Genomic DNA, 22901 nt, shown 5'->3' on the forward strand with positions numbered 1-22901 from the left:
ATCCGCGTATCAATTGGAAGATTGAGCAAGAAGCGTGTAGTTTCATAAGCGAACGGCTGGTACCAAGTGTGTGTCCCGACACGGATCACGTTTATCGTGCTGGCCGGAACGTGCCTCGCGCCGATCGAACTTGCTTAATACCGTCTGATTAGCTCGCTGATGCTCGCCCCATTTTTCCTACGTGTACCTCCCTCTCATCCGAGGCTCCGAGACACGTATACACGAAACTCGTACACGGATTAAGGTGATACGAAGCTTGCGGTGCCACGGAGATTAGTTACCCCCACCCGGCGCCGGGCATTCATTAACGTGAATTGATGCACGCAAATAGCAGCGGAATTAGACTTAAACTTCCCACCCGGTCACGAACGCGGAGGCTTCGCAAGAAATTGATCTTGGGCTTCGCCGCGGAAAAACCGAATAAATCCTCTTCGTCCGACTGGCAACTAGGCGGAAGCTTTTCGAGACCCAGTTCGAACCAATTTCGCGATAGTCATCTCGATGCGATCCCTGAATTCTGGTTTATTAGAACGGGAATTGGTGTTTCTTTCGTTCATAGTTTTAAATAGACAATGATTGTAGTGTGCTTTGGTTGGAGAATGTTTCATTGAAACTATCTTGAGATTATCTATTTTAAAGGCAACGTGCGATGAGTAGTTTCTTTAGTACTTAGTTCCTTAGATTTTTGGATCTGTTAGAATTAGGAATAAAATTAGAATCGTTATTTCTTTCGTCCTAGGTTTCGTTGCTAGTGTTATAAGAAGTAGAGTAATTTCGGAGTTTAACTAAATATTGTCAATCTCATATCGTACATAGTTTTAAATAGACAGTGATTATAGTGTGGTTTGGTTGAAGAATGTTTCATTGAAACTATCTTGGGATTATTTATTTTAAAGGCAACGTGCGATGAGTAGTTTCTTTAGTACTTAATTCCTTAGATTTTGGGATCTCTTAGAATTAGGAACAATGATTCCGCAGTTTGAGCATCGCAATGTGGAGCAACCTGTACGATACACCGAGAATCGTTATTTCTTTCGTCCTAGGTTTCGTTGCTGGTGTTATAAGAAGTATAGTAATTTTTTCAGAGTTTAACCCTTCGTCCTACAACGAGTGAGACTCGTAAGAAATTTAGGCCAAAAACAATAAGCACGAGCCTGTCTCGTGGTACTTCGTTCGGACCAAACGTAAACAACACGAGCCTGGCTCGTGGTACTTCATTCGTGACAAACATAAACACGAGTCAAACTCGTGGTTCAGTTCTCGATATTTTCTTACTTCGTTACGTACACGGTCAGGTTATAATTCCCTAAAAGAATTTTCAATTTTTTAAGAATTTTTAATTCGCAAGTTCGAGCACACGGCTAAACAGCGAAATGGCCCAACGCGTGACAGATTGTTCATTGTGCTCCGAACAATCGGCGATTTAATTAAATCCTGTCAATTTCATATCGTCCAGACTTTTAAGTAGACGGCGATTAAAGTGTTATTTGATCGAAGAATGTTTCGAAACTATAGTAACAGAATAGTTAGTTTCTTAATTTCTTCTTGAATTCCTTAGATTTTAGGATCCTTAGAATCACGAATAACGATCCCGCAGTTCGAGCGTCACAATGTGGAGCCACCTGTACGATGCAACGAAAATCGTTAAGAGACATCGCGTGGCCCATTACGTAACTTGTTATCGGTACACAGTTAAGGTCCAGAGATATGCCGTGTAGAAACGGTATTTTGATGTTTCGGCTCGCTTGATTCGCCGGTTGTATGCACGTGATCGAATCACTGTCGTCCTTGATACAACGCGCCGCTGCACCGATTGCAACGATGAAGCGCTGTCGTACGGTAACCGCGATTTACAGCGACGAATTTCAACGGCTTACGGTGTTATTGACAGCGGCCGGCCGTATATCAGGATTATTAGTGACAGCCGCCGATGGGAAAAGAATGTGGAGCGTTCGGCCGGGGAGGTATCGTGCCTAGATGTTAATCCGTTTCAGTTTGCCGGGAATTTAACAATCACTCTTCGAGATCGCCGCGTGTTTCGAATTTTTCCGACACCTCGTTCGTTCGGTCGAGATCGTTATCTTCTAATCAATTTCTCAGGACGATTCTAATAAGTACTCTCCATCGACGGATAATTACTCTCCGCTGCTTAATACGCTCGATCGTTTCTGTTCGCAACGGATGGATCGTAGTCATATGATCGGAATGATGGTGAATTCGCGATAAGCTCGAGATAAGGTAACGGTGTTAATCTGTAAATTCTTAATGTTTTAAGAGAGCACGTGAGAACAATCATTCACGAAGATTACTCGTAATCGGATGTATTATTCAAACTTATATTCGTCGAACCATGTGCTCTAACAAAATCACTAGTTGCCCAAATACCGACTTCTCAATTAACACTAGGTTTACGGGCATTTATTGTACAGTTTCTATTGTTCCTGGAGCAGTTGATATTCGTTCATTTAGATTTTGGAAATTGTAGATGTAGAAATAGACAATCGGCATTCGTATTCGTGTAATTGGATCAACGAGAACCGATTGAAACATTTACCAAATAATGTTCATAAAATTCAATCTGCGTCAAATTGATGCGTTCCGTAAACCTAGTGTTAACACTATACCAATAACAAACCTACCAACGCTCTCATCCCCAATCCCAATCCTCCACTCTGACCTACCAAACCAAGCCGAACATGACAATATTCGCACGCTCCATTTCAAGAGCGCGCATCAGAAAAAAGACAGAAGTCACTAACGAGCGCCGGCATTAGAATTTTAATCTCTCGTTTATCAGTCACGCCCCCACGAGCCGTCCGCGTTGAAGGAAGTGACCCTGAGGAGTCATAATCGACGCGCAACCTCTCTCCGCGAAACAATCCCGGCCAATTAGAATCCATAACGATCGAAAATTGAGACCGGTCACGAGACGTCCCCCTCGAAGACGGAACGAAGACAATAATTAATGATCGACACGAGCGCCTCTTGTCCTCAGTCGCTTTCCAAACAGATCGGTCTCGTCGCCGAACGGTTCAACGCACGAACGCGACCAATCCGGTGGATCGGCGAGCGGGCTCTTCGCCGCGCGGCGCGTCGGCCGCGGAATTAGCAAATCCCGAAAGGAGGAAGAGACACGCGTTGATGCCCGGGTATGCCCCGTGTTTATCGAAGGAGGTGGGAGCACCTGCCACTTCCAGCACGTCGGGAAAGTACGCGATGGATCAGTCAGTGTCCGGCGCACCCGTGAGACCCATCGAGTCCGCGGCGATCTCCCGATCGCCGTTCAACGCAGCGAGCCGGCAAAACGGAATCGACTCTCTCCGCTGGAACACCGTCGCATGCCCGCCATGCCGTGGAACGGGGTAGGTTACCGCGGCCCTAACCACCCCCCGGCCGGGAGGGGTGGCGACACCGGATACGAATAAATTAAGTTCGATCGACGTCGGACGCGATCGGTTCTCTCCCCGGTTTTCCCCGTTCGATGGGAGATATTCATCTTCGGCGGACGGCGCGCGCTTTTTGTCTTCTTTTTAATGGACAGATCGGGAAGGAGGCAGAAATATGGGCGCCGGGGAACGGCTGGATTATATTTTGCCAGGGTGAAGTGTACGCCGGTGATTTATCGATGATCCGTGTGTAAGGCGGCTTACGCAGCTGGAATAAGTAATTACCGGTTCTTTCGGCGGATCGGAGATCGCTCGGCGATAGAGTTCGAACGGTTCAGTGGGATTAGATGTTTCTTTTTTTGTGGCTTCTATGTGTTCGGTTCACCGGTGTATCGTAATACGCTACCTTTGTACTTTGATCCACGATCGATATTTCCCGAGTTCGGAGATAACGCGCGGTGAAACAATTCCTTATCTTGTCGAAGCGGACGCGCTTATTACCGTGTTTTATATGTTACATATTCGCCGATAAATAACTTTCCAGCTCGCGAAGCTTCTCGTGCCGCGACGGTCGTGTAGGAATCGTTAAAAGTCCCGGTGTTCAAGGAGCGAGGCTAAACCGTACCGGGAAGCGGTCGAATCGCCGGATTTAATATTCTGCGGTTTCTTTTGTTCATTGAGTTTCATATCAATTCCTATATTCTCCGATTAATTGGTTTCTCAATTTTCGTCCTTCCTCTTGTTTCTGTTTCCGCTGAGATAAAATTTATCGTCTAATTTGTTTATCTCTATTTCGCAGCCGGTTCGACTAATTACAGTAGGAAAAGTGGTGGTTAGTGTTAAAAGAGATTAATATTGAATAATTGCCATGGGGTCGTCGGTGACCCTCGTCCGAATCGGATTACCGTAGTTCACTTAATTGAACGACGATTAAATAAATAATGCCGGCTAATGCGGAGAGGTTTAGATAGATGAATGTGGAACGATGATAATGCAATTCGATCGAATGATTTAATATTACAATTTTTCTATTCCGTGCGCGTTGCTCTATGAAATCGTGCCGCGTTCAACGCGCTTAAAACGAGCGTGCTCGCGCGATTTCCGATGCGCAATGAAACTGTTTTGCCAATTTTCCCGCCGCCGATAATTTATCTCGCCGCGGCGCGTGCGTCCGTCACGTAAACGACGTTTACGGTCACGCCTGATGTAATAATAAAAACGGAAACGGCCGGCGTTAACCCTTAACTACCGTGGTGCGTCTGTCAGACGCTTCTGAATTCTCATTCATTCTCGTTTTCATTTTCGCGTGGTGTCTGGTGCTCTCGTATCGATCGGAGATTAATGTTCAGCCACGAAAATAAATAAATAACAGGAACCATTGCTTTGTGAGATTTTAATGTGATTCGAATTTGTACACGTTCGAACGTTTGAACCTCGATTATCACGAGAATTGAGCATTTTATATATCAACCGTTTATATATCAAAAAAATTCATAAGAGTAGTTACCTAATGAGATCACAAATACTGTGTTATTACAAAAAAATATCGAAAAATAACATTTATTCAAATAAATTTACTTTGATTTATTTCTTGAGAAACATAGTAAGAAAATTATAATTGATACTGATAAACAGAATTTTGGCACAACACAAACGGTTGAGCATTGAATATTTAATTCATCAGAGTCCGCGAAAGGTACCGTGTTTTCTAAACAATCTTCGTCCGCAAAGGGTTGAAACGTGAAATACGTCAACAGCTGGCCGTTCGAACAATCCCGACACTCTTTTCTTTTGTTTCGTCTCCGGAGAGGGATCGACCGCCGTTCCCGCGCCGCAGTTCCGTTCGAGAGGATCGAACGGGTGCGACGGCGTCGGCTTTGACGTATCGATTCGATAACTTTCCCCGAGCCCTTTTCGTTTCGTCAATGGAAAAGTTTCGAAGGCTCGAACCGCCTCAATTTATCGTCGACGATGCAACCTTCCTCCCCTGCCGGCGATCTTTGCGGAGAACTCGCGGAGAAGAAAACGTGGAAACACGACGCGATGGATGGAAAAAGCGCCGGTAAATCGAGAAGGGTGGGTGGTAATTGTTCGCGCGGACCCGGCGAAATAGTTTCTCGTTCACCCCCAGCCGCCCCGATCTCTAATGACCTCGCCGGAGCACAAGTTTCGAAGGTTTTTTTCAGAAATACCGCGGAAAATCGAAGAAACGGAGCGTCGACCTAACCTGCTACGTCCTTTGACTCGACGTGCTGTTTCTGCGAGCTGTTTCCTAGCATGTCAATATTGCTCTTCGGGTGTGATCGATAAATGTAGTTGATAAATACCGGGAATCGGCGGATTTCAGTTAACTTTTTAACACTAAACGCGGCGGCGCTTTACGTTTATCTGTCTCTATCGTAATCGGTCAAGTAACTGGTTATAAAATAAGCTTAAATAATTTTTCTTAGTGAAAACAGGAACGAGGAAAGACAAAAATTGGAGGATTGATTAATTATGAGTTAAAATTTATAATTTTTATCTCAAGTGTAAAGCGGGTAATTCTTAGATCAATTTTTCCTAGTGAAAACAGAAACGGAAGGAAAGATAAAAATTTGAGGACTCATTAACCATGAAATGAAATTGAGAACTTCCAACTCAGATTTAAAGCCGATCGTTTGACCGGTCGTGGTACGTTTAGCGTCGATTTAACGTGTTTAGGAGGAAAATGTAGGTGTTGTTTGTGGAAAGCGAACGATTCCAGTAAATTTCTAATCTGACCACAGGAATTAATCCCCTTACTGCACACGTTATCGCAGTGGATTGGTATAATCTTCGTAAACGTATGGCACTCGAACGTTTTATCGTTGAACTGTTCATCAGCGTTAATACTCGCCGTGAAGACTACAATACGATATTGCGTTCGTTTAATCGCTTCGGCTCCGCCGTTGCTTCCCCGTTGTGTCGCGCGAAGGGTTGAGGCGCGTCCCATTAAACGGGACTCGTTAAGGAAACAAACACTTTTATAAATTGCCCCGTCGAACGATTAAAAGAAAAATGTCGTTCGCACTCGAACGAATCCGTAGGAGGTTCAAGCAAATTTTCTCTTCGGACGTAATTAAGATAAGATTCTCCAGAGTTTAACAACTTCCTCGTTACCGTGTCTAATTGACCAGAATGGAACATGGCCGTTTCAGTTGTTTCCCGGGGAACATTCGCGTTCGAAAATGATTAGTTGCTCTTCGTTAGGTGGCCGGTTCCCCGGAGCGTCTCGTTCGAAAGAATTCTCCCTGTTTTCGTCTTGATCGCGAAGCAGACAAATGCGCTCGTCCCGAAACAAACTTCGTCGCTCGGGATCTTTTTACCGGCAGTACCTCCCCGAACCTATTATTTAGTAATGAAAAGCGAAACAAGATTCGAAAACAAGAAAACTCCCCCCAAGTTTCCAATACACCGGGAGACAAATACATTCATCGTCGGCGCTCGCTGTTCGACAGTTCCGAACATTGGACGGAAGTCAGTCGAGCAGCTCCGCCGTTCGACCATTAACTCGATCTGTCCTGAATTTCGCTAACGTGTATCATTCACGAGACACTTCTGCTGACAAACTCGCCCGCCCACGTGACCTGTCATTTCCAAAGCCGGTCACGGTGTCGCTTGAAAGATTTAAATCCGATCGCGACGCTCCTGTTCCAACTTGCCAACAACCGTTACAACGCCCTCAGTTCCCCTCGATATCCTCCATTCCTCTTCCTCAATAATCTCCACGATAAAACGATTCCGGAAAAAATCGAATCGCCGTGCTTCAAAAATTTCAAACGATAATCCAGCTGAAGAATCTCCTTCATCCCTAACTACCTCCGCAAACACTCCCCGAGAAATCCGAGGTTCGCTCGAACCGTTGCATCGGCGCCGCCATCGAGGCAACACGGGACAATTAATCCCCAGCCCCCGTCCCCAGAGACACGATCTCCGATCTGAAATTCATAATCCGCCGGCTTCCCCCGTGAAACTGCAAGACTCGCTAACTTAAAGGGCGAAAGATCCGGCGACGAGTCGGCCGGACCGTCCCGGCGACCCCGCGACGACGCTCGCCCCTTCCCCCGGCGACCAGTTGTCGACCATTAAGGCGCGCCGGAAAGTTTCAGTAGGCACGCGGTGATTTCCCAAGCTTAACGAGGCCGGGACAGGGTCGCCGGCAGTTCCGCGAGGGAAATTCCGCGGATTTTACTGGCCGCCGCCTCGCGAAATTACGCTCGCACCCTCTTTGAGAAACTTTTATGCCCGGCACGTGCCCTTCCGGGGGAGGCCGCCGCCCCGACACATCTTTCTCACCTATCCCCCCGTGGCACGCGACCCCGCGGACAACCGGACGGATGGGGAATTCGCGCGGAATTCCAGGCACGGCGTCCGGACTCCTTTTTTTACGGAGCCGTCTCACAGGAAACGGAATCTTTTTGCAGGTGTTGCAGCTGCTGGTGCTGCAGGGATCCTTGGCCGTCCTTGTCGCCGGGAAATCCGGTAAGTCTGCCGGTCCCTCTCGTCCCCCGTTCCCTCTCCCACGGGATAATCGCGCTTCGCGTAAGCTACTTAGGGACCGGACATTGCCTGGGACACTCGGATGCCTTCGGATCCGGAGCGGGGGGCTAATGCTCTTCGACGATTCGCGTTATTTGTCTCGGAGCCGGCTGCGTTCGCCGAGCTTTCTTAAATTCCGGCCCGACGATCGATGTCCGCGGGTCCCGCGAACGCCTCGTATCGACCGGGAAACGTCGCTCGGCCTTTATCCTTCCCGTTCGCGTTCGAGATGCTTCTAATCGAGTGTGACTTCGGTCGATGCGACTGCGAAAGAATCCACGAGGCGAGGGGTTAATTGTCGAAGTTCCGAGTGTTACGGTAATTGGGAAGGAATTTGAATGGGCGATCGACTAAGCCCTCGAAAGACAGCGGACTGCGCCCGGTGAGCCGTGATTCGGCGCGATTCGCTGCCGAGTGCGCCGGGAATAATGAGAATCTCGAAGGAACGTTGAGTTTCGCTCTTGTTAATAGCGATCGTTCCCCGCGTTTCCGGGTTTCTTATTCGTTTATTCATTCCCGCGCGGCGAGCTTGGAAAAACCGTTGCTCGGGATACGGATATTCGGCGCGCGATGGGGATTAGTGACGCGAACTGCGCAGCGCGAGATTAATTAAGCGTAATTTTTGCGTGCATCCGAGTCGGGCCACCGGCGCGTGAACGAGGAAGAAAATTCATAAATTCGATTACCAGGAGGCAGCGTAATTTCATCGCCGTCCGCGGAGCGATACTCTTATCTGTCTTGCTGCCGTAACCCTGAGGCTCGCGGTTTCCGGTTTGCCGCGCTGTTCTTTCCTGCGCGAGATTAATATTGCTCCTAAATCTATTTCTCGCCGTCCCGTATCGTTGACAGTCGCTCGAGAATCAACTATCGAAGACAGATCGGTACAATCTTATCGTTAAAGACAAGCGAGATATTCGAAGCGTCTCGCTTCTAATCGAAGGAACATGACAAGGAGAAACGGCGGAACAATGAGAGAAACGCGGGACAGCGAAGAATAACTTCCAGCGCGACGCGTCGAGTCGGTTTCTTTGCTCTCCCGTCTTTTTAAGTGTCGAAGTTGCTCGAAACGGGGACCGACAGTCTCATCGACGTCAATTTAGCCGGTCAATGCTGTAATTGCGTCCTCCCCCCATTTTTCTTCGATCTCGAAACGCGTTCACCCCCGTCCCCCGCTGGTCCGCGCGTCCCGCCCGCTTCCTCTTTCAATTTGTCCGGCCCGATCGAGCCGTGTGCTCGGCTCGGTTTCATCGGAATCGCCGTTTTTCCCCCGCCGTCGCAGTACCGCGGGTGATCGACAAAGACTTCGACCGATACGATCCCGGCGAGGTGGAGGATCATGACAGGCTGACCGTTCCATTCAATCTGGAGGAAACTTACGACCAAAGTTTCCGGGCGAGCGGCTTCAACGGTACCTGGCGGACGGACACAGACATCCTTTATACCGATAACTACTCCGGCGACCTACGTATGTTCGACGTAACGTCGGGGATCAGCAGAATCTTCCTGGACTCGTCGATACTGGTGAGTCGCAGCCAACTGATTTCCCTTTTTCTACTGTTCGCCGAGGATGCAGCGCCGATCGGGACCGAATTTTAGGTAGATAAGGGAAACGTCCGCGGATAAATAGCCGATCGATTTCTTTGATCTTCGGGAGATTGCGATTGCAAGGTCGCGATGGATTTTATGCGTCGCTAAATCGAGTACTTCTTGGGACACGAAACGTAGTGGCCGGTTTGTTTTTCTGCTGTTTCGATGTTCGCCGAGGGCGCATCGATGGGAACCGAATTGTGGAAAGATAAGGGGAAATTTGTGGATGGTAAATGGCGGATCGGTTTCTTTGATCTTTGGAAATTGCGATTGCAAGGGGGAATGCGATGGATTTTGTTACGATGTTTGGTGGTATAATTTAGTTGCCCGTTTAGTTTTCTACTACTTCGCTGTTCGACGAGAATGCAGCATCGATGGGGACCGAATTGTGGAAAGATAACGGACAATCTGAGGAGAGTAAATAGCGAATCGGTTTCTCTGGCCTTCAAGTCGCAATTCTCACGTTTAAATTGGTCAGTTTGTTACTGCGATTAGCAAGTGTTAGTATACGTTAGGATACATTTTAGGCTGAATGAGTCAGTCACTTTTATAACTGATTAACGTTTCGTCTGTACTGAATTTATGTAATGGCACGTACGTTTCGATAATGACTTACTTTAGGAGTTGCTCAATGAACTGTGCAGTTCACACGATTAACCTTGACGGCGAGATTCAAATTTTTCTGAAGAGAGTTCACGTGACAATGAACGTGTATCTTAATTCAAATAATAGTATCCTGCGTTCCATCGAAGTTATAAATAAAATGTTATCGAAGATGTTCCGAACGGATGATTGAACTTTACATTAACCTGCAGTTGCCACTTGATTCAGCATATACAAAATTATAGAATTTAATATTTAATATTAACCCTTTGAACTCTGCAGGCTCTAATATTACACCAGTTATAATATTAAATATTTTAATGAATCTAAAAGAAGCTACCCTAAAATTATTCGATTTTCCACACATCCAAATTTTGTACTAACAAAGAAAATAAAAGAAGAAATGTTATAGCATTTATAATTTTCGCTAGGAATACTATAAAAATTAGTTGCTGATAGATTACAAAGCAACCTCGAGTGCTAAGGGTTAAGTTTCGCATAATGCACAATATGTGGAATATCGAATAAAAAAACTGTGCTTATTCTATGCACACTGTCCCGTTGCTTTCAAAACATGTCTATTTATCGGAAAATGTTGAATATCTCTAGTGAAATACTTTTCGAGCGCAAAGGGTTAAACACGATGCAGCTCGTTCGATGTTTAATCTCGAGAGAGACAGGTCGAAATATTCAGTTACCCTTTCTCTTTCCACTAACCGGCGCGTAACAAATATCGAGAGCTTGTTTAATTAGTCGCATGGAAATTCTCTGTACCGTCCGGCTCCTCGACGGTGAATTACACGGTCCACTTTCGGGCGCGAACCGGCAAACGATATTGATTCAAGAGGCGCGTTACTCTCCGTTTAATTTTCCCAGGCCACGAATCGTTCGCGTCTTGTCGGGCAACGTTACACCGGCACGCGGGATATATCGACTGAAATCACATCGATTATTATCAGAAATAATTTCAATACCGTGCACCGCAGTTGCGTTATTTCTCGGTCAACGAATCGTTTGCCCGGGCTAAATATTCAATGCAAATACGGTTTCGGTAATTGTGCAGCGTGTTCGTCGTCGTTAACGTTCCAATTTTTTCATTTAATCAATGGATTTATCCGACACCATGAAATTCGGTTTGCATTCTCGAAACGGTGGTGGAAAAATGGAGATACTTATGATCGAGACCGTCGACGAATTAATATTGCGTTATCGATCGACGCTCTCTACGATTTATCGCGTCGATAAGCTTACAATAACCAGATACCAAATTTGTTTAGTCAACGCTCGGGATCATTTAGACGTCGATCCGAGTGTTATGCTTTGGTATTCACGGTGTGATATCACCGACCGTCTATAAATCTTCGTTATCAAACTTCGTTCGTTTCTAAATCGATCGAAGTAACGCACGGTAAAGGTCTGCGCGATCTAAACATTCAATATTTGATTTTCAGAGCGGATATAACAAGCCGTTAATGAGCTTCTCCCACGACAGCTCGTACATTCTCATCAGCTATGAGTTCATACCTGTAAGTGTTAACAGTAACTATACTTTCTTCTCTATAGTCGTCCCAATGTGTCAACAATCGATCACTTTAAACGTCTTGAACAAACGATGGAAATTCGGAACTGAACAATTAACGCTTTACTCATCTTCTCGTTGACTCCAAGTGCTAGTTACTCGAATATGAAATATCTCAGTTTTATATATTAACATTAGATTTACGGAACCCGTCGATTTGACGGATATTGAATGTTTCAATTATTTAGTAACAGTTTCTGTCAATTTTCATTCGTGCAATTATGGGAACATGCATTGATACTCTGGTTTTGAAGTTACAATTTTTGCGATTTACATAGACGTAGTTTTCTAGGGACAATAAAATAAAATGTAGATTGAACGTGCGTAAATCTAGTGTTTCAAACACTGTTTAGTAACAGTTTGTCAATTTTCATTCGTGCAATTATGGGAACATGCATTGATACTCTGGTTTTGAAGTTACAATTTTCGCGATTTATATAGAGGTAGATTTCTAGGGACAATAAAATAAAGTGTAGGACGTCCGTAAATCTAGCGTTAAACTTGGAGTTCAACTGAGTCTTCTGATAAACGACCTAGTACAGACCTAGCTATCAATTAATGAGAATCTTTACTCGAGTAGTATCTTCTCGCGGAGACAGAGAAAGTTCCGAAGAAATGATTTCCACGAATTTTCCAGGGCTTTAGGTACTCGATGCACCAGAAGTTCGACGTGTACAGCATGGAAAGCAAGTGAGTATTCCTGCGTTGTTTCCGCGTAGCAGCCGATAACTTTAACGATCCGCCGATAAACCGAATTACGAGACGATCCGGTGATTCTGTCGCAATAATGATAAAGTTCGCGTTCGTCCCTCTGTTTTCCATTACGCGCGTCAAGATCCGCGAGGTACAAAGTGCACGAGATCGTCGCGATAACGTCAGTCGCGATCGTATCGATTTGTTTCGTGCCGCTGCGCCGCGCGATGTGGTCTGTGGACAAAATCCTGAAATTCGACTATTGGTATAACGAAAATTGAAGGTTAGCAATGTGCTGTTAAGTAGTCCTTGCTATACAAAATGATTTTCATTTGAGAAACAACAATTTCGTGCAAAACAATTCCGTTTTTCTATTCGTATAACCTTGGAATCGAACCGCAAAGTATCCATTATCATTGGAAAAACTTTATAATATCCTTATAATGTGAACAAAAATGTAACCACCATATGCTTAGCTCTATACCTTACAACTTTTGTCTCAACCATTTGTTTATATCATTCATACTTTTCAATTTATCGAGTTCTGTTCGGAGAATGAATATTTGGCGCTGTGAATTATTAAAAAGGTTACAGCTGTTTCCCCGAGAAATTGTTAAAGAAATTGATTTAGCAATACGCAAACTGAATTGTTAATCAGTTAAAACCTTGATAGATGCAGTCTTGGAGTTTCCACAGAGAAATTTCAAAAAGTTAACTTATATTTTCGTGCGCCGCACCGGTTCGTTCCGATTCCGTTGCAATCACGCTGAATCCTTTCCCGCAGGAGCTACACGAACCTCGCGGGTGGAAAACATCTGACGTTGGCGAAATGGTCGCCCACCAAGAACGCGTTGGTTTACGTTTTGGAGAATGACATTTATTACCAGGAGTTCACCGATAGCGGCCACAACGTTCGACGATTGACGCACACAGGCGAGCCGAACGCTGTTTTCAACGGCGTGCCTGATTGGGTTTACGAAGGTACGAATATTATTAACACATTGATGTAGCAAAATCCACGAAATTCAACAAATGTAATACATTATAATTGCGATTATTCATCATTTAATTGATGGAATTATAATAATTTTGTCGGGAAACACCAGCGATTCCCTTGGCATTTAAATTAATTTCAGAATTTAATGGCTCGAGGAAAGAAGAATATTCAATGTAAGAGATTTTTCCGTTAAAAATATTGAACACGTCGATCTTGAACTTTGTGGATTGATTAATCTACATTTGCAGATCGCGTGGAATTTCTTTGTAAGTAGAAATGTTTCTTCAGTTCGAAGTTATAGAAATCCAACGCGTATTATAGTATTGATTTTGTCTGCGCGAGATGTTTTATAAGGAACGATCATTAACGTTTCAGAGATTTGTTCAAAGTGAACAGTAGTGTAGATTCTATGCAATCGCGTCACAGTTATTTGGATAGGATTTCAATTTTACCTTCGATTCCTCCGATCATCCAACGGAATCGCGAGAAGTGCTTAGTTTTCTCCCGCGTTCGACGAAGAACGCGCGATTAATCGAGAATACGATAGTGATCTATGCACGTAACAATGCTCGCAGAGGAAGTGCTCGCCTCGCCGGTGGCCCTCTGGTTTTCGCCCGACGGACGTCACCTCGCTTTCGCGACCTACAACGACACCGGGGTGAAAGATATCGCGATCCTGTATTATGGGAAGCCGGGCAGCATGGAGGATCAATATCCTACGGAAGAGAAGATCAAGTACCCGAAGGTGAGATTAATAAATCATCGGACGAGACACCGACCTCTCTATTATCTATTTCTATTGCACCGCATTCCTCCTAATGAATATTTCCGAAATTTATTGCGTGGACAATGAAACTATTACTGAAAGTCTTTCTGAAAAACGTAAACATCGATGAGAAACTGAAACAAACTACCTAAGTTATTAACCCTTTGAACTCTGTAGGCTCCAATATTGCACCAGTTGTAATATTAAATACTTCAATGAATCTCAAAGAAACTACCCTAAAATTATTCGATTTTCCACTCATCCGAATTTCGTACCAACAAGGAAAACAAAAGATCGAAGAAATCTTATCACATTCCTAATTTTTACTAAGAATACTATAAAAATTAGTTGCTGATAGATGACAAAACCTGGAGTGCTAAGGGTTAACACTGTTTAGTTTGCAAATATTTCAACTATGACAACTCTCGCGAAAAATCGTGAAATAAATATTTATATATATATTTGTACAGTAACAATAAGGAACCGATCAGATCTTAAGAAACATATTGTCCAAATTTTTACAAAAACTTAGTCACTGCAATTGCTCGGTAGTTTGCGTTCAGTTTTGCCTAGAAAACGGACGTTCGGTACTATGCGGCGGTTCCTAAATATCCGTAAAACGTAATTCTCTGGTTTTTCTCAAAGAAACACAAAGGGGATGAATTCTTTGGTCGAAAAATCGGCTGAATCGGGTAATGGTTCCTCGCCTTTAGTCAATTTGCTGGTGGATAGAGACATTCGTCGCCGGTGCGGCACAGATTAGGAAGCCCGGGACGGCCGGCCGGCCTCATTGCCGGCTTTAAAAGGGGATGAAAGGGTTACCTCGCGTTTAACCCCTCGGTTTTTCTCGCCGCGCGAGCTTTACTCTCGGCTTGTATCCATGGCCGATGAACGTTAAAGAAAATTAACACCGTTCCGCCGGCGATCGCCGAGATTTTCGACCGAGGTTACATCTCTTTGGTTTCTCCCTTGATCCTTTCTCACGTGGAGGCAACGAACGTGCTCGAATCAGTTACGGTGGCTTTTCAGGCGGGCAGTCCAAATCCAATTGTAACCCTAAGCGTCGTTGATTTGGCTAATCCGAACTCCAAATTGGTTAATCTCCAGCCACCCACTGACATCGTTGGCGTGTAAGTATCCCCAAAGCCTTCTCTGTCGTCATTACAGCTGTCGCGCCGGATTAGCATGATTTCCAACAAACAGACCGGCCATCGCTAGACACCGTGTAACACCGGTGACTTCATTTCCTACAGTTGATAGCCTTATCTTCGGCGGGGATTAACTGTGACAAGTATCGCTAACGTGGAAGTTTATAGTTCACATTGGTATACTCTCTACGATCGCTTTGTATTTTATAATGGACGCGTTATCTGTAGCAAGCTTGCAATATGGATCATTCTTAATCTATTCGATCGTTAACCTTTGCGGACGAATGTCGACGCTGTCGAGATCAAACTTTCATGTTTGGAACACCGAGTTGCAAACGAGTGATTTAATTATTCAAACAGCGAGAGATCAATACATAGTTCCCTTATTCTCTGCTATTTAAGCATTCAATATTTAATTTAGAATTCTCGAGTTTTGTATACTATAAACGATCATCGTCCGCAAAAGGTAATTCTCATCGTAGTCTATTCTAAACAACGTTCTTATTTCCAGAATCTACTTGTCTTTATGTTACTGTCATCGTTAGATGCAAATCAGCGATGTTCGTTCTGCTAACACTGTTACATTCATTTAATCATCCTCTATGTAATCACCTGTAATTTCCCAAGAACTCACTCGCATGTAACAAACACAGGAAGAAACTATGCTCCTGTTTACACTGACATTTAGAGCACATAGGCGTTTTGCTGACAGTTACATTCATTTAATCATTCTCTATGTAATCACGTGCAATTCTCCAAGAATTCCCTCGAATGTAACGAAAACAGGAAGAAACTATGCTCCTGTTTACACTGACATTTCGAGCACATAGGCGTTTTGCTAACACTGTTACTTAATTTAATATTATTTAATCATCCTCTATGTAATCACCTGTAATTATCCAAGAATCCCCTAGAATCTAATGAAAACAGGAAGAAATCGTTATATGATGCTGTTTTCCATTGACATTTTGAGCACATAGGAGTTTTGCTAACACTATTACATTCATTTGACCAGTTAACTGTGTTTGACGAGTATACACGTCATCGTAAAGCTTGACATGATACGAATTTTTTCATGAATTCTTTATTTTTTCACGTAAACATGTAATTCTTCTTTGTTTCGCTTTGATCTTTCATTAAAATATACTCTATGTGCATTCGTCCTGCGTTCGACGAGTACACGCTCCATTTTACTAATTTATTGCGAGCAGAACCAGAGGTTTTCTAATTAAATTCCACAGTTAACTGGTTAATCATTCTCTATGTAATCACGTGCAATTCTCCAAGAATCTCCTAGAATCTAACGAAAACAGGAAGAAATCGTTATATGGTGCTGTTTTTCACTGACATTTCGAGCACATAGACGTTTTGCTAACACTGTTACTTTTATTTAATCATCCCTTATGTAATCACCTGTAATTATCCAAGAATCCCCTAGAATGTAACGAAAACAGGAAGAAATCGTTACATGGTGCTGTTTTCCACTGACATTTCGAGCACATAAGCTAGCCGAGAACAGCATCAGAGTTAAAAGCAACAAGATCTCATCGAAGCGTCGTTTCCGGCAGTGACAACGTCCTGTACACGGTGAATTGGTGGGACAGCAGCGTGGTGGCGACCTGGACGAACCGCGTGCAGAACAGAGCCCAGCTGGTGCGTTACGACGTCGCTGGCAACGCGGACAACATGCTCCTGCAAAGGGAAGACGAAGGTTGGCTGCGTATACAGCCGCCGGTTTACCATAATCAATACGCGGTCGTTTTGAAGCTGCAGAACACAGGGACATCAGCAGGACGATTCGTCCACGCGACCAGATACGAGTACAAGCTCGGCCGACTGATCAGGGAGAAGGATTTAACTCCCGGCAGCTACGAAGTGATCAGCATAGTTTCCCTGGATCACGAGAGGGAGATTCTCTATTTCATTGCGACCGGGATTGATCAACCCCAGCAGAGGAACTTGTACTCTGTGCCTCTGGACGGCAGCGATCTACCCGAGTGTGTCTCTTGCAACGTTGTCTCGCCTGAAGGTTAATATCCTCAACACTGACCGACGCCTTCCTTTTGCAATTAGAAAGATAACAGATGTTTCTCTGAATTCGAACAATTCATTCAGCAATAGCAAACTGAATTGTAAATCAATTGAAGTGTCAGTAGACGCACTCTCGGGGTTGATATAGAGAAATTTCAGATAATTTAATCGCTTGTTTTAGTGTTAATTGGTTAAGGGATTGAGAAATTTAATGTTTCGGCTGAGATTATTATATGAAATATTCAGAAGAGATTTGTGACCTAGAAACGAAATCATTTGGTAAAGAATATTTATTTTGGAATTGATAGAAATCAGAGAATATCAGGAAATTGATTTAATCATTGGCTTCTGAGCGATTCAATTGATTCTAGAACGGTGGGCTTTTTTGATGTTCGTATGATTTGTGTATTGTTTATTTATATTATGAGATATTGATAATACTGTTTAGATGTTTCTTTGAATTTATTTAGTTCGATATAATCGATTGAGAACGCAAGTTAGGGATGAATAGGTGGGAAGCTATACGAAGTTTTTCGAATTCGTGTTGGGGGATGATCGATTGAATGACTATGCGAAAGCATTGATGATATTGTTCACAGGAAACACGTGCACCTACGTTCATGCTTCCTTCTCCAGCGATAATTCGTACTACGTGATAGCTTGCGCGGGACCTGATCCCATGTTCGTGAGGATCTTCGATGTTTATCACACGCCGCTTTACTCGTGGGAGGAGAATCAAGCTCTGAGACGAAAATTGGCTACTCGGAGCCATCCGCGCATCTATAATCTTGATGTTAAGGTGAACGGGTACAAGAGCAAAGTTAGGCTATACCTGCCGCCCGATTTCGATGACAGGAAGAAGTATCCTCTGCTGATCAATGTGTAAGTTACCGTTAATTAATTAAACGTAACGATCGTATTAAGTGTGAAACGAACAAATATATTGTAAGAGAGAACATTGAGATAGGTATACAATTTTTGAATTAGCAGAAACTTTCTAAATATTGCATACTTTATTCAGCAGTTTAATGCACTGCAATGGTTATTGCAAATATTCAATAGCAACTAGTTATTATTCATGCAACGTCGGAATGTCAATGAATCCGATTCGTTCGTCACGTCACCAAGATTGCTTAAGTTTTAGTATTCTGTTATTATTCTATTTTATATTTTTGTATTTTATTTTATATTCTATATTCTTATATTTTATATTCTATATTTTTATATTTTATTTTATATTCTATATTTTCATATTTAGTTTATATTCTATATTCTTATATTTTATATTCTATATTTTTATATTTTACTTTATATTCTATATTTTCATATTTTATTTTATATTCTATATTTTTATATTTTATTTTATATTCTATATTTTTATATTTTATTTTATATTCTATATGTATTATAAATTCTATTATTCAATTATTCCTTAAATAGTGACGCGTAAACGGTGATGTCACGAATTCGGGTGACGTGGCAAAGTGTTAATCGCCGAGATAATTAAATCCCCGTTCAGAATGCGGATATCCGAAGTGCCACTGTCCAAACACGTACTCGGTGATCCTCACCTTTTAACGTCGTCCATTTTACACACCATTCTTTATGTTCCACGACATTCCTGCAGGTATTCCGGGCCGAACACCGTAAGAATCACGGACTCGAACACGCACGGCTTCGAGTCTTACATGGCAACCAACAGGAGTGTCATTTATGGGCACATCGACGGCCGCGGGTCCGCCTTTAAGGGCAGCAAGATGCTATTCGAGATATATCGACGTATCGGGACCGTGGAAATCGAGGACCAGATAGCTGTCACGCGGTAAGTAGCCAATGTTTCTTGCCAGGCAGTTCGGTCACGGTGGTTCGTCCGTTTCTGGGAGGACGAAGGTCACCCCATTTCGCCGATGTTGCTTCAGGTGGAGTTGAAGCGCGGCGGACTTGCCCCGACTTAAGTTTCGCGGTTGCGGGACGGGCAACAAACTACGAAAATGGTTTAGATAATAATTCTCTTGCTCAATGCGATGGAAGTTGGAGAACTATAATTCGCACAGATGTTTTTGCGATGAGAAAATAATACATCCTGTGTTTGTCCCTTCAATTCTTCTGTTAATACTAGAACTATGTATAATTCGCAAGATATTTTTGCGAAGAGAAAATAATTGAATACATCCTGTGTCCTTTCAATTTTTCTGGTAATATTAGAACTATATATAATTCGCATAGATACTTTTGTGATGAGAAAATAATTGAATACATTCTGTGTTTGTCCTTTCAATTTTTCTGTTAACACTAGAATTATATATAATTCGCACAGATATTTTTGCGATGAGAAAATAATTGAATACATTCTGTGTTTGTCCTTTCAATTTTTCTGTTAACACTAGAACTATCGTACCAATGAAAATGATTTCGACTTGCTTCGTAGTTATTGATATCTCAAAAGCATTGGATATTCGAAATGATTTTGAAAATAGTTTCACTTGAATGCTATGATGAATTTGAAGAAACCGGACACGATATATTGTTACGATTTTTATAGGGTCATTAATCGTATTAAATAAGGTAGTCCTAGTGTTAAACATTGATCCCAAATGATCTCTAGTTTTATTATTATTTTTGAAATTCCTTCACTCGATATTATTCTGATTTCTGATTACTTCATTCTTCTCGGTGCTCAGGTATCTGCAAAAACTCTATCCTTGGATAGACGCGAACAGAACCGCGATATGGGGCTGGAGCTACGGCGGATTCGCGACGGCGATGGCGTTGGCCACTGACAAAGACTCCGTGTTCAAGTGTGGAATATCGGTCGCACCTGTTACGTCCTGGATCTATTATGGTAATTCGATATTGCTCATGACACTTACAACTGTCGTTCGTTCTGTAGCCCATGTTCAAATGTGACACAGAGTAGCTTAAAGATTCAGTACACTTCCTCATCCTATCCTAAATCCCAACAATACATAACCTGCACACACATTCAAATTAGTAAAACTAAGTCCATCCATAACCTGCAATTTTAACTAAAACTACCAGACAGTTTATAACCTACTCGTGATGTCTTCTTTTCCAATTATTAACACGTTGAATGCCGCACCATTTTAAGGTGCAGAATATGCGAAATGGAAAAAGTACAATATTAAATGATTTCATTGAATTGCGTCGTGATTATCGCAGGTTTGTTTTGCTGAATGTCAACGCATTAAGTAGCGTTATTTACAGTATAGGAATGTTTTCATATTTCAGAATTACAGTGACTGAATTTGAGCGGGGCTCATCGGTGACTCCATGGCATTCAACGTGTTAAAAAGATAACAAACGTTTCTTCGAGAAACGATCAAAGAAACTGATTCAGCATTACGCGAATTGAATCGTAAATCAATTAACCCCCGTACAATGATGAGTGAGACTATTTCGCTATTATCAATGTATTATCTTCAAATGAAACTTCCGCTCGAGGCACAATGGAAAATTTTGCTACTTTTCTTCCAAATTGCCGATAGTAAAATCTCCCACGAGCTTCCTACCGAAAATAAATAGTCCGCCAAGGGGTTAAAGTCTCAACAGTGGCACACATCGAATTCCCACAGAGAAACGTCAAAAGCTCACTGTAATCGCTCGGTAGTTTGCGTCGAAATCATTTATTCCATCCGCTCGTTTCCCCGTCGTCGGCGCTGTTATCAAAGTCTCCCGGCTCCGGTGTAAATACACCCTAAGCTAGAGCAGCTCGCAGCCACCTTAACTTCGCCGAGTAACTTTCCGAAATTCCCCGGCAGCGCAGCGCACATACATACTTCATTCTTTATTCTCGACCGTTCCCCTTGTGCCGTAGACTCCATTTACACGGAGAGGTTCATGGGTCTGCCAACGGCGGACGACAACCTGGGAGGCTACAACCGCACAGACGTGACCAGAAGGGTGGAAGGCATTCGCGGCAAAAAGTACATGCTGATACACGGCACCGGCGACGACAACGTCCACTACCAGCAAGCCATGGCGCTGAACAGGGCGCTGGTGGAGCGGGACATCATGTTCCAGCAACAGACCTACACGGACGAGGCGCACGGCCTGACCGGTGTATCTCCGCACCTTTACCACACCATGGACCGATTTTGGGGTGATTGCCTGGGATACTCGCGCGCTCACTGACCCGGATCGCCTCTGGATTAGCGGACGGGAACGATTCGGAGGGTTGGACCTGTCCCTTGGAACCGTTCCCTGTAATACCGTGGGCGTCGCTCGATCGCCGACCGGTTAATCCGGACATTCGCAGTTCCCGGACTACGTTTCCTCCTTTCTCGAAGGACCTCGTCGCGACACGGACGTTTACACACGTTACGCGTGGATCTATGTAGATCCGTTTCATCGTACGTTGGAAAAGGGTTGAGCGCGAGGATGATTAACGCGAAAACTAGCGGATGGATCAACGCGGTGTGTTCGTTTTGAAATGATTGAAGATAGATGCTTCCGAGAAATTAATTTGTTTGGCGCGAAGTGAATTGGAAATTAAGGAGAGTTTTATTCTTGGGGTTTTCATAGAGGAATTTCGGAAAGGAAATTTAACTCGGTTTTAGTGTATAGTAGGAAGGTTCTGATGAACGTGGGTTGAACAGATGTTTTTATTTTTATGAATGAAGTTTTGTATAATCTGTTCTCGTAATAATTGTTGGTAACTAGCGAATGGATGAAGTCAGTTTTGGAACTGGAAATACTCGTTTTTCGACCGATGTCCGTTAGAACGCTTTTCTCTCGTTTGCTTTGTCCTTTGAAGCCCTTTTTTAAACCTGTACACAGTGGAGGAATCAATGATTCCTCTCGAAGGCCAGCCCTCCGATCGAAGAATTTCGTCGGAAGTGGATTCGATGAAGAAACATATCGGCGGTTCTTGTTTTACATTACGTACGTGCCCGATGTTCCAAAGCGGAGTGAATTTTTTAAAGCAGACTCGCCTGGGAATCGGTCGATATTTGAGGATGGATTCCGCGACAGTCTGCCGAGGAGAGCGCGAAGAACCGCGCGGGCTCTCGATTGTTCCTTTCGCAAAGTGTTCAGGTAAACGGAAAGTAGACTGCCAAGAATCTAATTAAACACTGCTATTCTTGGAGAATACACCGCTGCGGATAGTTAAAATTGTACCAGCATACTCTGGACCAACGGTTTGCGTGTATCTCAACAGAGAACGTTGTCCATTCCTTTGGAAATAAATTTCTATACCGACTGTTTAAATCCTCGAACTTCATTAACGGTCCATTAAACTTCCCGCGAGCTTAATCATTAACGGTACAGAACCCAAAATCCAATTTTCCAAGTGGATCGGAGGAAACTCTGGCATCGACGAGCGAAAAGAGGATTCCGCGATCGTACGTTCGACGCGTCCTCGCGATATTTCCCTCGTATTTCATTTCCGCCTCCTCTTTTTTCGCCGGCGCAAGTTGAATAAATGTCGAGGCGGGAGTATACATATTTCGCGCTCCATTCCGCGTGTAAATAGAGCCGGCCACCGGACGCGAAAGTTATTTCCTATTTAGTTTTTCGTTCCCGATAAAGTCGA

General features: G+C 43.6%; 1 protein-coding gene across 2 annotated transcripts; it reads left to right on the forward strand.

Moving 5' to 3' along the window:
- Positions 1 to 1811: 1811 nt before the first annotated feature.
- Positions 1812 to 22576, forward strand: LOC116435105 (venom dipeptidyl peptidase 4). Of its 2 annotated transcripts, XM_076367302.1 has the most exons (14): positions 1812 to 1964; positions 2996 to 3362; positions 7829 to 7886; positions 9223 to 9464; positions 11585 to 11659; positions 12350 to 12402; positions 13190 to 13386; positions 13978 to 14147; positions 15198 to 15298; positions 16885 to 17345; positions 17947 to 18229; positions 18975 to 19169; positions 20029 to 20189; positions 21183 to 22576. In XM_076367302.1, exons 1-14 carry the CDS (start codon positions 1822 to 1824, stop codon positions 21497 to 21499), a joined length of 2823 nt encoding a protein of 940 aa, XP_076223417.1. In that variant the 5' UTR covers positions 1812 to 1821; the 3' UTR covers positions 21500 to 22576. The 2 variants fall into 2 exon arrangements, with proteins under 2 accessions (XP_076223417.1, XP_031850173.2); XM_031994313.2 differs by lacking the exon at positions 1812 to 1964.
- The last annotated feature ends 325 nt before the right edge of the window (positions 22577 to 22901 follow it).

Source organism: Nomia melanderi, chromosome 4, assembly GCF_051020985.1.
Source record: "Nomia melanderi isolate GNS246 chromosome 4, iyNomMela1, whole genome shotgun sequence".
Taxonomy (NCBI): domain Eukaryota; kingdom Metazoa; phylum Arthropoda; class Insecta; order Hymenoptera; family Halictidae; genus Nomia; species Nomia melanderi.

What these genes read in the sequence shown, in the direction of transcription:
- LOC116435105 (XM_076367302.1), top strand. Translation starts at nt 1,822, where the DNA reads ATGAAGCGCTGTCGTACGGTAACCGCGATTTACAGCGACGAATTTCAA. An exon ending in TATCCTCTGCTGATCAATGT is followed by an intron (nt 18,230 to 18,974) that starts GTAAGTTACCGT and finishes ACATTCCTGCAG; the next exon opens with GTATTCCGGGCCGAACACCG. An exon ending in TACGTCCTGGATCTATTATG is followed by an intron (nt 20,190 to 21,182) that starts GTAATTCGATAT and finishes CTTGTGCCGTAG; the next exon opens with ACTCCATTTACACGGAGAGG.